Source organism: Megascapheus bottae, chromosome 18, assembly GCF_031878675.1.
Source record: "Megascapheus bottae isolate mThoBot1 chromosome 18, mThoBot2.hap1, whole genome shotgun sequence".
NCBI lineage: Eukaryota > Metazoa > Chordata > Mammalia > Rodentia > Geomyidae > Megascapheus > Megascapheus bottae.
This window is the reverse complement of record NC_143526.1, coordinates 16,996,537-17,013,940: the sequence shown is the minus strand read 5'-3', so window position 1 is coordinate 17,013,940 and position 17,404 is coordinate 16,996,537. Positions and strand designations below refer to the sequence as shown.

The window sequence follows — 17,404 nt, the reverse complement described above, 5'->3', positions numbered from 1 at the left end:
AGAACTTGGTGCTCCCTATTCTATCTCCCTGCCAAAGATGCTATAGGAAAACAGGAAAGAAGTCACCATGGCACACGCAGCCATTCTTTTCCAATTTAGTTTGTAAACTTGAAGTTATTCTGGTCTTAGCATGTATCGGCTGTGATTTCCCTCCCTCCCTCCCCCCAGTCCTGGGCTTGAGCTCACAGCCTCATCACTGTCCTCGGACTTTCTCAAGGCTAGAGCTCTGCCACTTGAGCCTCAGCATCACTTCCGACTTTTTTCTATGTATGTGGTACCAAGGAATCGAACCGGGGTCTTGGTGCATGCTAGGCAAGCACTCTACCACTAGGCCAAACTCCTGGCCCCCGGCTGTGATTTTTTTTTAAGTCAACAATTTTATACAAACACTTTTCTTTTTTGTTTTGGTTCTGGGGACTGAACCCAAGATGTTGTGCTTTCTGGGTAACTGCTTTGCCACCAAGCTACAATCCAGTCCACACATTGGCTTTGTTTTTTTTCATATATTTTGTATTGTAATGAATAGAAGGGTTACGTTATATTTACCAGAATGAAGGTGCATTACTTCACATACACTGATACCCTTTCTCATGTCTTGGTCCCCATTTCCCTGCTGTTGTTAATATACTATGTTATCTCTCATCTCTTTTGCTTCCCTTGGTTATCTCATATTGTTACAGTATCTCACCTGGTTATCTGATATATTGTATATATGCATATTTGGTTATTTGAAGTCAGATAGGGAAGGGAGGAAAACACATTGACTTTTAAATTAACTATTTCTGGGAGAAAAATCAGACAACACAGAACTGCTTCTTTCTGTTTTACAATTCTAATTTTGTACATGTTATTTCATTGCATGCTTTTCTCTAATTTATTCTATACATCTACAACTTATCCTTTTAATGTAAACATAGTTCTGCTTCTTTAAGCTTTTGCTCTACCAGATTACACTTAAACCAACTGCATACACTGTACCAGGCTACATCAACAGAACGAATTCCTGGGAAGGGAAGGTATGAGTCAACTATACGAATGATTCTTCTTTAATTACAAGTTGTCCTCCCCAGAGGATCCAACATGTTTTAATTTCTATTCAAACAAAAGCAGTCAGTCTTTATTGGCTCAGTTAAACATCCAGTCTAACAAGATGACTGTGGGCCTCACTGGGCATCTGTGTATACCACAGAAAACTCAGCTGGCTGGCAGAGAAGCACAGGTGTCTTCTTGATGGCTGAGAGCCTGTTGACATGTCTCCACAGCAATCCTCAGGCCATACAGGAGCAATGGTGTTTAGACCTCTTGAGTAATTGCTCATGTATGAAGAGTAGATAATCACATGTATGTGTATGTAGATCTACCTTAGCTTAAAAGCTAGTCTAACTATATGAGAATAACCAAGGGACAACAAAAGAGATGAGAAGTAGCATAGTACATTAAGAACAACATTCACTCATTATATAGCTCTTGTTTCCATATCCTGGTTATTCTCATATTGTTACAGTATCTTATCTTGTACATCTTGTTTATTGTATATACATCTATTTGTTTATTTGAAATAGGAAAGGGAAAGGGGGAAAACAAGATGAGGGGAGGGTTGGGGGAGGGAAATGGGGGCAAAAACATAAGAAGGGGTATCAATGTGTGTGAAGTAATACTCATTCTATCTGGCAAACATAACTGTAACTCCTCTATTAATCATAATAAATTTTTTTAAAGCTAGCCTACAGGACCAGCATCTCCTATGACAATGCCATAGGCACAGCTGCCAGAGGCCTCCCAGGGACATGCCTAATTACAAGAGTCACTGCCTTCAGCTGCCTTTTACAGTTGCATATACTTCAACTTCTCTGGATGTAAGTTGTTAGGGGTCATTTGTATCATTAGAAATGTTGCTTTGTTGGGGCCTGGAGTTGGGCCTAGTGGTAGAGTGCTTGCCTAGCATGCACAAAGACTCAGGTCATCCATACCACATTCATAGAAAAAGCTGGAAGTGGTGCTGTGACTCACGTGGTAGCGCTCTAGCCTTGAGAAAGCCCAAGGACACTGCTCAGGTTCTGAGTTCAAGCCCCAGGGCTGGCCAAAAAAAGGGGGGGAGGGGAGGAAGGAAGGGAGGAAGATTGCTTTGTTATACAGCTGGCAGCTACGTTTATCAGGCTTACTGAAAATGAGGGTTAACCTAAAGCACAACCTACCCTTCCTACAAGGAAAGGAAGCTTTGTCAACACAAAACTACAAAGTGTCATTGCACCCATCATGTTATCTCATGCAAAATATTCAATGAAAATATTTTGGCCATCTTACAGAACCCACTGTTTGGCTTCTGTTTCTCTATCCCACCTGAGAAATTTCTACTTCATCCACAGATTAGTAATAAACAACGGATGGAATTATATGTACAGTATGTATACCATATCATATTCTTTATAGCTACATACATGTCTCTCTAACCCTACCTACAGAGAAGAAAAAGCAAATACAATATGGGCCACAGTTCTCTGTTATTAAAACTCTAACCCATGACGCTTGGCAAACATATGAAATTATTAAAAATAGGAGGTTTGGAAGTGGCCCTGTGGCTCAATGGTTAGGGAGCGTTAGCCTTAAGCATTCAAGAGATTCAGGGATAGTGTCAAGGCCCTGAGTTCAAGCTCCACAACTGACACACATGAAAGAAGTAAAAGTTTTTATTTGGCTGTACTTAAATAACCTAGAAATGGAACTTGGACTTGAGGAATGTTCAAAAAACCAAGGCAGCATCTGGAATAGAATATCCCAGAAAAAGGTCAATGTCCTAGGAAAGATTTATTTATTCAGACATTTTTAATGAGCACTTTAGTGAAATACCAACTTACTTTGTTAAGCATCACAAACTTAGAATAAGCCTATATTGTCTCACCATTTGGAGACTCAGAATATGATAAATTATTTTATAATGGACTCTTCATTTTCACTATAATTTACAGATTAAACTCAAAAGTTTTATCCTTTCTTTGTGTGTTCTAAAAATATTTTTTCCAACATCAATACCAAGAGAACAATAATAAAAATACTCCTTTTTATTACAGTGGTATTCTTAGATCATGAAAGAAACAAGAAAAAAATATAAGGAAATGCTCTTGGCATTCTATAGTTTGATCTATGAAAATATCAATAGGATAAAATCCTCAACAGAGGATCCTGGGCCCGCAAATACAGTCCTTTCCCACACGATCCACTGTTGAGGATTTTATTCTGTTGATATTTCATAGATCAAACTATGGAATGCTAAGAGCTTCCAGTAGCATGTACTCCTGCCCAAAAAACACTGCTCCAGAGAGAGCACTCTGCATTGAAAGATCTTTTAATGACATGAGACGTCCATCCATTCTTCAGTTAAGAAAACAGGATGAAATGTATCTTCTAAGTGCAGTCTAACTTCCAAGGTTTAAGAAGCCCACCTTAACTCGTGTTCAGTGCATATCTAAGCCTCTGGGAACTTGGTCCACACTAGTTACACCACAGAGTAATTTTACACGCTCACGATGGACAGAAAGGAAGCCTGCTGGGAACATGAACACACACACACACACACACACACACACACACACACACACACACACACACACACACCCCCCCAGAACAGGCCTCCTCACTTCAACCCAAAGATCCCTTGCAAGCATCATGCAAGGCCCCTTGGGCCAGTGTTGCATCCAGGCCACAGACCCTTGATGTCACACCTGTCACGGAGTCATCACACCTCCTCTGTGATAGCTCGTAAGGAACAGACATTCAGAAAGGTGTTTACACAAGTTCTTCCTCTCTGTTCAATGAGCTATAATATAAAGTCATAAAATGCATGGGTAGAATTTTAGAGATTACTCAAAGCATCTCAATTTCATCCCACTAATGGGAGATTATGCTACTAATCCGATTGCATGCTAAATTTCCATCCATAATTGATAACTATTAGATAGTTAATCATTTAGGACTTAGTGGTAAGACACAGCACATAAGGAATGCAAAGGCCAATAGGAGACTGGTGTGAAGGAAGGATTGGCTAACTCATTGGGATCTTTACTTAGCACTTATTTATTCAAATCAATACAACGAGATAATTGTCTCATTAACATCCAGAAACAGATGCCATTACTCAAGGTATATAATGTATAAATCTCAAGAAAAATCTAACCTGATTTCCTTGAGCAAGCAGAGCTTTTAGTCTGGCTATTTCAGCTCGCAGTTCCCGGATGAGTTTGACGTTGGCGTCCTCATTAATGGTAGGCTTGTTGATGATGTTTTTGGCTCTATTTGCATAGCGAAGTGTACTTAGGGTTTCTCCATAATTGACATCAGCAGGTGAAATGGCTGTGAAGAAAGAATTCAAAAAAAATATCATTTATACAGCACTCCATGTTTCATTTAACACGAAGTTGGTTTGTAATTTAAAAGTCAGATTAACCTCAGGTCATTGGATAGACTAAATATTCATTGCCATAGCAATGAATATTAAAAAATTATCTAAGATTTATAGGAAAAGGTGTTCATCATACCAAACTGCCATTCTGCTTTGTTTTTAAGACTGATATTTGTCACCTACCCAACTTTAATATAGGATATGTGCTACCTTGCCACAGTTAAGACATTTTCTCAGCTGCAAATGTAAGAGTGTCAAGACTTGTGTATATCAGTACTATGCAGGGATTACAATAATTTTTAAATTTCTGGCAAACACTATCATTTTTAAACTTCCACAGAGAATGCCAATGTTTACATGGAGTCAGTAGACTAGTTAATTCTTTAATTAATGGAAACCTTGATTAATATTGCCCACGACTCCCCCAATACCACCCAAGCTTAAGGCATATCCCAAAGTAGGTTCCCTGCTCCTCAATGAAGGCATGGCAAAGGGTAAGGAGCACAGGGAGAGGGAATGAAAGAGAGGGAGAAGAACAGAGGTAAGAATATGGAGCAGGAAAGGAAAGAATCCATAAATTCTCCATCATCACCTCTGTGTTATTTTTCTCTATTCCATTTCTTAGAGTTAATTCATCAATGTAGACATAAGGTATTATCACTGTTATTTTTTCTCTTGCTTTTTAATTTTTAAATTCCATACACAGTGCTATAAATATAAAAGGTTAGATTATTTCCTTTTTACTTTGTGCCCCTATAATGATTTTCTCCTACAAATTGGGGGGCTTAGAGGCTTTCTACCTTGTTAATTTTTGCAAGAAAATGTCTGAAAGTCTCTGCAGGTCATCACAGCTCCCAGAGCATGCACGTCTCTGCAACACTTGATAAAGATACTATAGACTGGATTTCTGGATGCAGGTGATTTTCAAGGTAGATAAACCAGTAATGCAGTATTTTAATATGACACATTTTCAACATAAAAAACTTAGTTAATTCATAGGAAACGTCAGATGGTCAGGAAAATAACTTTAAACTCTTACTGGCAATCATGATGGTTTTAGAGTTTCCTCCAAGGCTATCTTTTAACAACCAAGTCAAAACAGAATCCCTGTAAGGCACAAAAACTTGCTTCTTCTTCACAAGAGAGTTTGCTGCATCCTGAGATAAATCAGCTGTAAGGAAGATGGAAGCAAGGGAGAGGAAATCATTGTTTCATGTTCCTCCAATTTTGTTTCACAAAAAAGCAACAGGAGGTGAGCAAGCACCTACCTAAGGCAGAAATGACATTTCCCAGAGTGACGAGGGACTTGTTAATATTCCCTCCTTCCTTGAGCCTAACCCCAGTGGCACCAGTAGCATCTGCACGCTCACTTCCAGCAAGATCCACCAAGTGAATCTTACTCACAGTTTCACATGGCATTTCAGAATCGAACTTTGCCTGTAAGATAGGAAAGAAAAAATGAAGAGGTCCCAAGGATTCCAATGTTCCTTATGTTTAAAAAAAAATGCTTCCCACTGAAATCTCTTAGGGTTAAATCTTTTAATTCCTTTTTCCTCTCCTTTTGCTTTATTAGCCATCACACTGACTATAAAAATTTCAGAAACTAAGTTCAAGACAACAGAAGTCCACCCTGTGTAACTCCACCTTTTGAAGAAACACACGATGACTCAAATCCTTGCCTTTCCTAGCAAAGCAAATTTAGAAGAAAAAAAGAAGTGGGTACTAAAGGGCACTCTGGACAGAAAAATGCCACTGAAGAATTAGGCTAGGCCAGGAAGGTGCCCTAGTGGTAAAGTAGTTGCCTAAAATGCTTGAAGACCAGGGTTCAATTCCTCAGTACCACATACACAGAAAAAGCCAGACGTGGTGCTGTGGCTAATATGGTACAGCCCTAGCCTTGAGAAAGCCCAAGGACAGTCCTCAGTCCCTGAGTTCAAGCCCCAGGACTTTGGGAAGTGGGGTGGGGGAAGAATTAGGACTATTCTCATCTAGGAGTTCTGGCATCCAAAGCAACAAAGGCCCTTCAAAATATATGCATAGATAAATAGATAAAAAGATCATTTCACTACTCTGACAAAAACGTTTTGTTTCACAGTATTACTCTTCCCAAGGCTTCTTTTAATCTTCTACACCGGGAACCAAAATGCATACTCGGGCAAGCACACTCTCGCGCACATACACACAAAACCCATATAGTAGAGCCACCAGCAAGTTGCTGTACAATGAAACAGTAACTTTAAACATCATGATAATTTTAAATATCTAGGATCTGGAAAAAGGTAAAAGATGCAGAAACTGTACAGAGATGTTCTGGTTGACCTTCAGGAGTCTTTTTAATTTTCCTGTTCTCTGATCTACCTGCGTGATTAAAAACACTGTCTTGTTCCTGCTGTGCCCAAGGGTGGATATGGGTGAGAACAGCCCTGATTCCTGGCACTGACTCCAAGAGAGCTCTGCGTCTCTCGTCACCCTCCCATGCTCTCCTGGGCCAAGCGCCTGCCCACTTTCCTCACCCCCTTCCACTCATGGCCACCATGTTCTGCACGTGAACCATAATGAATTCTCACATTGGCACTTACATAAACGTTCTGTCCTTGGCTACCACTCTAATCAGCATCATCAACACAGTGGGGTGAGCTCCATGGGGGGATAATGCGCTGCACTCACTCACCTTGGCCTCCTGCTGGTCAGACTCACAATCCATTATCTCCCACAGTGTTAACAACAATGAAAATTTTTTCTTAATTAGGCACAGAGCAAGTTTTTGTTTTTTTTTAATAATGTCTCAGACAAGGTGGAAGCCTGTTCAGTATTTCTTAAGGGTATCCATCAGGCTATTTAAAAAATGACTGTGATTGTAACCATGGAGAAACTCAGTGCCCAGCACATGCTCAACTCTAATTAACAAGGAAATGACAGTCCTTCACCTTTGCTTGCTCCTGCTCCTGGTTCAACAGTGATCAGTCCTCAGCTGAGGTTAATCAGCAAAGAAAGATCTCCAGGAGGGAAGCCAACCAGCCCCACACAGCTGGCCCCAGGGCTGCCCGCTGGCTGCCCTTACCTGTGTGAACTTGATGGTGAAGATGGCATGAGACCGGCTACTGACATCATTCATCCCAGTAGCTGCTGTGGTACGATTAATATTCCCTGCATCCATAAGTTCTTCCACATCACCATAATTCTGTACCAAATGTTTGGATAAATCTGGAAAGAAAAGAAAAAGGAGGAGGAGGAGGAGGAGGAAAAGAAATCCTCCTATTATACAGGGAATGGAAATTCCCGTAAGAAATAGTGTATGACTAAAATCTGTGAACCCACTTAAAGGCTCACTTGCTTCTACCATAGTGGCATGTAATGCAGCGGCCCGGGTTAACCAAGCCTCAGCAGACCTCGGGCTACCTCTTCTCATCTACTGAAGTGAGTATTTAGGATAAAAGCCACTAAGATCAACCTCTGAACAGCAATCATTGCAGGAAGAAAAATGTAAAAGCAAATACCCTATGCAAAACTCTAAAAGCATTTTTTAATCTTTTAAATGATTTTTTTATATATTCATAGGATACCAAAGGTAAAAAACTATACTTTGTAAGACTATCTCTTTCCTGAGGCTTCCCCTTAACCCCTATTGTCAAATAACTAAATATTACCAAGTATGTACGTATGCTTCTAAAAATGATCTGTACATTAAGTATAACATATACATGCATATGTGTATGTGTGGGGTGTGGGTGTGCACATGTGTGTGTGTACATCACCAACTTTTCCTCTCTTTCATACCAATGGGACCATAATGCAGTGGAATAAAGTTCAGTGACATACATGAGGCCTTGCATTTTATCCCCAACACCATCAGCACAATCACCACAACCAACTATGGCATATCATAAACATTATTTTGCATCTTTTTCATTGAGTACATATCAAAACATATAATTTGGGGGCCAGGAGTTTGGCCTAGTGGCAGAGTGCTTGCCTAGCATGCACAAAGACACAGGTTTGATTCCTCGGTACCAGATACACAGAAAAAGCCAGAAGTGGTGCTATGGCTCAAGTGGTAGAGCTCTATCTTTGAGAAAGCCCAAGGACAGTGCTCCGGCCCTAAGTTGAAGCCCCAGGACTGGCAAAAAAAATTATATATCTTATATATATAATTTTTTATGCTACATTTGTGTGTGTGTGTGTGTGTGTGTGTGTGTGTGTGCGCGCGCGTGTACCATAACCAATTTAACCAGTCTTCTCTTGAGACTAGAGGCTGTTTCTCTTCTGTTTCCAATTACATATCATACCGCTACAAATGATCTTGTACACAGGCCCTTTCAAATGTCTAGAAATGTTTGTACATACTAAATTCTTAGTTGGGCTTTTAATACATATTGTCCTCTAGAGGGCAGTTTGCGCCCAGCAGGATCAATAGGTTAGAGTTCTGGTCTCTCAGAACCTCCATCACAGCAGACCCATGTCCACCAAAGATGTCACACACTACCTCAATGAATGCTTTTCATTTTTCTTCTTATGAGGAATGAGGATGAGCTTTATTTCCTTCCATTTATTTGGGGATGGTTGTGAAGCTCAGTGGTAAAGACCCATCTAGCATACATAAACCAAGCCCTGCATTCAATCCCCAGCATTGCGGAAAAACAAAAAGGTACACTTTTGAAATGGAGGGAGATGTAGAGAGCATGGCTATCCTCAGGTGCCTTGGGTTCAATTCCCCAGCACTTCGAATAAAAATCATCCAAATACCCATTTCTTTAAACAATCCATTCATTGCCTCTCTCTCTCTCTCTTTTACTCCATGGTTGCTGGGTATATCTTTATAGGAGCTCTCTGTATGTTGGGAAAATTAGTTACCTGTCTGAAATGTAAGTTGAAACTATTCCCATTTTTTCCACATTCTAATAACATTTTTGTTTCAAATATAAAATCCCCATCATCATTCAGATCAACTTGCAACTTCATAATTCGTTTTCCTTTTATTAGCTCCAAATGGTCACACAAGGGTGTTTCTTTTGCAGATGATACAAACTATTCAAGACTGTACAGACCCCGCAAAAGCAAAGACCTTGACTCAGATCTGATAAACACTTTGGGCAAAGTAGCAAGATATAATGTCAACAAACAAAAATCAGTAGCAAAAAATTCTACAATGATGCTCTGGATTACTGTTTTGTCCCCTAACTCACTGCCAATTTTACTAATTATGAAAGATATCTTTGCTACATTTAACAATGCAGGTTGGTAGGTATTTCCTTTCAGGGCTTGGAATATGATATTAAATGCTCTCTTGCTTGAGTTTCTGTCAAGAAATTTATGGTCATTTGTTTGGGGTGTTTCTTTTTTAACATATTTGTTTATGGAAACACTACATCTTGTTCAATCATCCTTTCCATCCTCTTCTCTTCTTTTTCAACCTCACTTGTGAAGTTCCCTTGTTCCATTTTTGTCCTTGCACAAAGATTACATGCCCTCCTTCCTTCTTTCTACTCACCTGCCCCTCTCACTACTATCCACACTCCAGACCAGACATGCTTCAACTTCTTTATGCTACAATGAATGTCTATTCTTTAAAGAGGTTTATCAGTATATCTTACACCTTCAATATAATATGTGTGTATGCCTATAATCATATGTTTATGTGTACAATCTTATCTCACGTCTAATATCCACTTAAGAGAAAGAACATATTTTCATGGTATTAGTGTTATCTTTAAATAGTTGTACAAAGGGGTTTCAATATGTCAGTTTATGAATACAATGTATCTTGATCATTCTCCCTCAACTCTCTTCCAATACCAATCCCCTCAAAATACCAAATTTCACAGTGAGTATTGTGATTACATATCACATTCTCTTAATCAATTGAGGATATCTGTTTTTCCTTCTTAGCTTGGCTATTGTGAATACTGTTGCAATAACCATGTACACATGTGTATCTATTATATCCAAAACACTTGTTTGGACAAATGCCCAAGGGTGGTATGCCTAGATAAGGCAATCCTACCTTTGTTTCATGAATTTTTATAATGACTTCCATAGGCTGTGCACGGTGGCTCATGCCTGTAATCATAACTACTCTGGAGGCTGAGATCTGAGGATCAAGGTTCAAAGCCAGCCGGGTCACAAAAGGACCTGAGACTTATCTCCGATTAACCTCTAGGAATCTGGGAAGTGGGGCTTGGCTCAAGGGTAGGGCAGTAGCCTTGAGCTGAAGAGCTCAAGACAGTGCCCAGGCCCAGGGGCAGGGCGGTAGCCTTGACCTGAAGAGCTCAGGGAGAACGCTCAGGCCCAGAGTTCAAGCCCCATGACCCACAAAAAATAATAAAATAATGACTGCCACAGGAGCTGAACTAATTTACAGTCCAACCACCAGTGTAACAGAGTTCCTTTTCCCCCCTCATTCTCACCAGCATTTGTCTGTTTTGTTTTTTTTATGATGGCCATTCTAACTGGCAAGAGATGGAACCTCAATCCTGTTTTGATTTGCTTGCATTTCCTTTATGGCCAGGCACGCTGAGCATCTCTTCATATATTTATCAGACATTTATACTTCTGGGAAGTGTCTATGAAGCTCTTCTATCCACTTATTAAAAAATTAAATTCCCTAAGAATCAATAATCCATTTAAGTTCCCTGTATTTTCTAGTTCTTAGCCCCTTGTCAGATGTATAGCTGGTAAAGGTCTGCTCCCATTCTGTAGCTGTGTCTTCATTCTAGTGACTACATCCTTAGCTGTACAGAGCTTTTAAGCTTGATACACTCCCATTTGTCAGTCCTATATCTTATTTGCTGAGCTACTAGAGCTCCAGTCAAGGAATTACTTCTCATATCAGTAAGTTCTAGTGTTTTTACTCTTTTCTGTAGAAGTTTCAAAGTTTTACATTAAGTTTTTTGATCTGCTTTGAATTGGCATTTGTGGAAGGTAAGAGAGCCACATCCAGTTCAGTTTTACTCCAGTGAAATACATGAAGGTCTGTGTCCTCATGAGAGAATGTTTCCATGTGTGATTCCTGCAGGCCAGACTCAGCTTTTTATACTGTATGATAGCCTCCTAACCTAGGACAGTGATTTAATCACTAAGAGTCAGTTTTAAACATCATTACCTGTGACATTCCCCACAACTGAGGGTGCCACCGTTGAATCACAGATGCTGACGTCATGCAGGGGATCAGGTGAAAACTCTTAACAGACAAGAGTTCTGAGGATGTCTTTCCTGTCATCTACCATTATTCAGGCTAATAAAGACACACCGCTAACTGCAACACCAGATAGATAAGTTACAAGATTGCTTCTCTTAGCATAGAATATTGGAAAGAAACTTCCACGGTCTCCTAACTGAAGCCAGAAGAAACCTACTAGCAAATCTCACTAAATATGAAAATTTCCTGATCACAAAATTGCAAAAGTAAAATAACTTTAAAAAAAAATCTCACGATTACAGTACTTTCCTTTTCCTTGCATGCTTTTTTTGGGGGGGGGGGGGCAGTCCTGGGGCTTGAACTCAGGGCCTGGGCACTGTCCTTGAGCTTTCTCAAGGCTAGTGCTCTACCACTTGAGCCACAGTACCACTTCTGGCTTCTTCTGTGCAGGGGTACCAAAGAGTCAAACCAGGGCTTCGTACATAGTAGGCAAGCACTCTAATGCTAGGCCACAACCCCAGCCCACCACATGCTTTATTTTTACACAAATCCCAAGGAGGCTACGAAATATATATTCTTACCCTCAACGTAAGGTCCTTCTTTGGGATGTTCTCGGACTCTTAAATTGAAGGTTTTAGATGACTTCCTCCTAAGTAGATCTCTCACACGCTCGTTATAAATTTCTAAGTAGCTGAAATTTTTCAGCAGAATGAAATTCAGAGAAATAATGTGATATTAATGGTAGTAACCACAACAACACTCCCAAAGCAGCAGCACACAGCTACTTAACTGTGTTCAGGGTGGTGACTTACCACTCTGCAAACATCGGCAAGGGAGGTCTAGCATGCTTTAATTAACTTGTCCAAAGCCACATGGCTACCAGGAGACCCAGCAGATAGAGCTGCCCTTAGAAATCACTGGAGAGACTGATCCCCACACAGGTTTAACTTCAAAGAGGAAAAAGCACCTCCACCATCCAGTAACTTATAAGTATTTGTAACTCAGCTTTATGGAGAGCATACCAACACAATGAATAAAAGGGATGAGACAAGTAACTCAGAATCAAGGGCTCACTCCACTTGGAGATAAACCTCCAACTAATGATTATTTCTTATCCAAATTGTATCCAAGGAAGTCACTGAAATTAACCTGATGTTTCAGACAAATTCTCAACTACTCTAACTAAGCACAGGAGAAAAAACAGCAGGCTCTTTCCTTGGGAATCCATAGGTCCAAACTAAGACCTAAGTGCAAGCCAAGCAGCCATAACCCCAAGCAAGCAGACACTGGCTCAGACCACAGGCCCTACCTGACTTCAGTGCGGAAGGATGCTTCATCCCATCTGGTGGTTTCATTTATCCGACTGAAGAGCCCTTCACAGATCCGAGGTATTAAACCCGAATCACCCTGCAGTGGTAAAGAGTGTCACAGCTGTTACGTGAAACGAAATCAACTGACAACTGAATTTGTATTCTGGTGGAGTGAACTTAGATTCAAGGGATCTGCATGCCAATCCTGGTCTACCATTCTAGGATCTCATCCCCTAGGACTGCTTCCTACTCTCTCAAATGAGAGGACAGAGCCTTCTGGGCTCTGGGTGTGATATATATATATATATATATATATATATATATATATATATATATATATTACAAATCATTAATCATTGAAATCATGGCTTACAAAGATAAAGAGATTTAGTCACCAGGAAAAAAGACAATTGAGAGCTATAGAACAAATCCTTTAGGGGAAAAAAAGGGAAAGTTTACTTACATGATTAAAAAAGGAGTGAATACAGGTCAAACAATAGGGAAAAAAGGAGCAAGAAAACTAAAGTAAGTCTTCAACAGTCAAGGGCTACAATAAGAGTTAGGGAGTAGAGCTTGGCACTGGTGGCTCAAGTTTATAATTTTAGCTACTCAGGAGGCTGAGACCTGAGGATCATGGTTCAAAGCCAGCTCCAGCAGGAAAGTTCATAAGACTCTTACTTCCAATTAATCACCAAAAGAGGCAGAAGTGGAGTTGTGGCTCAAATGGCAGAGTTGCTAACCTTAAGCACAAAAAGTTCAGGGACAGTAACGAGGCCCTGAGTTCAATCCCCAGGACTGGCACAAAATGAAAAAAAAGGTGATAGGATTACAAACTTGAGACATATAGCCTGCTCTAACTATTTGGAGAGTAGAGATCAGAGGATCATGGTTGGAGGCCAGCCTGGTTATAAACTTTTGGAAGACTCTATGCCAATCAATGAATCAATGGCCAGGCATAACTGTGTACACCTGTGTATACTAGGAAATACAAGAGCTGGGTGCACAGGTATGCACCCAGCACCCCAGCAACAAAAAGGAACACAAATAGGATGATTGCAGCTCAGGCAGAATTAGCATGAAAGTGAGACACTATCTTGAATATAGCCAATTCATAAAAGGTAGCTACAGAGGCAGAGCACCTGCTTAGTAGTGTTGAATCCCGAGATCAAACTCTAGTACTAGAAAAAAAAAAAGCAACCTTAGGTATCAGGACCACAATAAAACACAGAGTAGGTCCCTGCTTTGATGTAGAAATCTCTAAACTGGCCCTCCTAGAAAGAAGTACATCCTATCTCCTAGGCAATACAGGAGTCAGACTCAATCATGTTTCAGTCAGCACAAACAGCTGGGAAACCTCAGAGGGATTTGCCAGCAGCTGATCTGACCTCAGAGCATCATTGCTTTCTCAGCAATCTGTTTTAACCTTTACTCAAATCCCTAGTCAAAGAACAACAGAACCAACATCATTGTTTTTGAGATTGTGCCATTTGAACCATGGAAATGTTTATCAAGAAAAACTAAACTCTCAATTGCTCAGCCACAAAGAATGAAAGAAAAACATATGAAAATGAAAATTATGTTGGCCACTACCTGAGATTATATACACATTATGTATATGTGAAAATAAAGAATCCCAGTAAAAATTGAAAAGGCCATACACTGATGATGCATACCTGTACTTCTATTCTAAAGGCTGAGCTCTGAGGATCATGGTTCAAAGCTAGCCAGATCAAGAAAGTCCATGAGACTCTTATCTCCAATTAAGCACCAAAAAAGCTGTAAGTGGAACTGTATCTGTGACTCAAGTAGTAAAGCATTAGCCTTGAACAAAAAAGCTCAACGACAATGCCCAGTCCCTGAGTTCAAACCCAGGACCAGCACACACACACACACAAAAAAAAAAAAAATTGAAAAGGGAGGGGAGAAGCTAAGAAAGAGTATTGAGGGTGAATTTGCGGTAAATATATCTTACACAATTATGTAATTATCACAAATCCTTTATACAGGTAATTTTTGCAAATCAAATACAGAAGTACAATTTAAAAAAAAAAGGAATGGAAAAACAAACTCTTTCAGAATGCTTTTGCTTCCTATCTCTAGATAGATAGATAGATAGACTGACAGAACCCAAGTAGTACTTACTTGTGAGGTCAGAGAAAAGCACTTCTCATTTAACAAGTGTTTATAAAAGGGTTTACACTTGTTTACTTGGCATACAAGTAGTTTCTAGAGAATCAACACAGAAATCTCCTTTTTTAGAGACAGAAGGGACAGAAGAAAAAGTGGGAAGAGAAATAATGAATGTTTCTCTCCTCTGTTCCTAGCTTTTCAGCTGGAGGGAAAACCTGGGTTTAAGAGGCCATGTTATATCATCTCATCTGGGAAGAGGCATTCTGCAGTACAGTACTTCTGTGATTCCCTAAACCTTGAACACCAAAGCCACAAATGTGCTCTAAAGAAAGGATCCCTCAAAGTGCCATTATAACTCTTATCTAGAACATGTCATAGGTTTGGCATTCCTTGAACGGTGCTTTTTCAGTGGCAAAGAAAAATAAAGGACAGAAGCACTGTCTCATTTTGTAGTGATTACACAAGAGAAATATATTCATACTTATAAACTTAGAATTATTCCTAATTTTAAAACTCCCAAAGGAAATTTAGTTCAGCTGATTACTGAGGTTTATCTTATTACTAATGATTGACGAGAAAGCAAAAAGCAAGTTAATATAGTCCAAGTAGATAAAGAGATGATTTTTATCAGTCTAGAGAAAGATAAGCAACTCGCCCCCTCTGTGCAGACAACGTACAGAACTTCCCATCATGGTATACGACTTTCCAGATCCAGTCTGCCCATAAGCAAAGACACAAGCATTGTAGCCCTCAAATGCAGACTTCACCACATCTGTGCCCAGGGTTCTGAAAACCTGAAAGAAAAAAAAAAGGTCAATTACTGTGGGTTTTATACCTCTAAAGGGCCATTTTTTTAAATTATTTTTCATAATTAGTACACATCTAGGACTCTCCTTAGCAGAGGATTACAAACCTAGGTACATAAGGTCATATAGTGCCCTTTGGTTAATTTCATATTGCTACTGTATCTGTCTGTGTTATCTTTTATATTGTATATATCTTTATTTGTATATTTGAAATAGGAAAGGGAAGGGAGGAAAGCAAGATGGTTGGGAAGGGTGGGAGGGAAGGAAATGGTGACAAAAACATGAGAAGGGGTATCAATGTGTGAGAAGTAATGCACCTACGACTTGGCAAATGTAACTGTAACCCTTCTATATATTACAATAAAAAATAATAAAGAAAGAAGGACAATTACTGTGGATTTTAATACAAACTCCTGCAGTATTGCCAACACTCTTGAATGCTCCTTTTATCTCTTAAGAATTACACCACACTAATAAATCACTGCAGTGCTTTTAGCAACAGTCTATGAACATAGCCCTGTTCTTAATCAAGAGTAAACTTTCTAAGCAAGCAAAAAGCCACCTCATCCTCTTTCTTACTTGAGTTAACAAAACAATTCCTGAAGTATAAGACTATAAACAAGGCAAAGAACCTTGTCTAGGAGCAATGATAATGTTAAAGTATAGTTATTTACTATTCTGCATTATAAAAAGCACATAAAGGTATTCATTCTACCAGATCTCCTAGTAAGTAAATATTCACAGCCTAAAGACCACAACAGCTAGAAACTGTGTGTTGGACCATGCCACATCAAAGCCATCAATCTACCAGGCCACTAGTCATCAAGATAAATCTCTGAAGACTCTCATGAAGAGGAGTGATGGTGGGTATGGAGGAGGCTGGGGTTGATGGGCTCCTGTAACACAAAATCCAGATGCTTTCTCCCACTTGGAAATCTGCTCATGATAGAGAGGGTGAGGAGACAAGTGGTATGGGGACAGATGTCACACTAAGAATGACCTGAGTTCATGTCCTATGTACTATTTAATTGCATATTGGGGAGTAAAGGAAAATGAAGTACAAATACTTCAGAACACCTCATATAATGAGCCAAACTAAGATAGGAGGTCATCTTCGTGATGCCCGCCTGGGAAGTTTAGCAGGCTATAGACACATGAAATATATCCCTGCTTCTCAATGTAGGAACACAAGAAATTGAAGAGATGCCAAAGAGAGGGAGGTCTTTCAAGTTCAGTCAAAGTCACAAAAAGATTGAGGGGGGCTCCTGATTAGAACCACAGTCCAAAATCGGGGCCTATAAGGCAAACTCCTTAACTAAAATCCAGAAACTCAGTTGGATCAGACAAAAAGTCACCTCTAACCACAACCAAAACGTTAAGGGCAGCAGCTCCTAGACTATGGTACCCTTAAGAATCACTCTGGAAGCCAGCAATTATGTCTGTAATCCTATCTACTCAGGAGGCTGAGATCTGAGAATTATGGTCCAAAGCCAGCCTGAATAGGAAAGTCCTTGAGACTCTTATCTTCAAGTAACTACAAAGGGGTTGGAAGTAAAGCTTTGGCTCAAGTGGTAGAGTGCTAGCCTTGAACAAAACAGCTCAGGAATGAGCCCAAGCCCTGAGTTTA

At 39.8% G+C, this 17,404-nt stretch overlaps 1 protein-coding gene across 9 annotated transcripts in view; it reads right to left on the bottom strand.

Moving 5' to 3' along the window:
* Window positions 1–17,404, bottom strand: part of Kif16b (kinesin family member 16B) — a 284,469-nt gene that overhangs the window by 224,355 nt on the left and 42,710 nt on the right. For 8 of the 9 annotated variants that reach the window (XM_090351964.1, XM_090351966.1, XM_090351970.1 and 5 more), the window contains exons 4-10: window positions 15,649–15,765; window positions 12,841–12,938; window positions 12,113–12,222; window positions 7,458–7,600; window positions 5,665–5,833; window positions 5,436–5,567; window positions 4,172–4,347 (exon numbers count right to left, since the gene is read on the bottom strand). In XM_090351964.1, the coding sequence (XP_090208090.1) occupies window positions 4,172–4,347; window positions 5,436–5,567; window positions 5,665–5,833; window positions 7,458–7,600; window positions 12,113–12,222; window positions 12,841–12,938; window positions 15,649–15,765 (945 nt within the window). Of the gene's footprint in view, window positions 1–4,171; window positions 4,348–5,435; window positions 5,568–5,664; window positions 5,834–7,457; window positions 7,601–12,112; window positions 12,223–12,840; window positions 12,939–15,648; window positions 15,766–17,404 lie in introns of those variants that run through there. The other variant, XM_090351965.1, reaches the window with a different exon arrangement.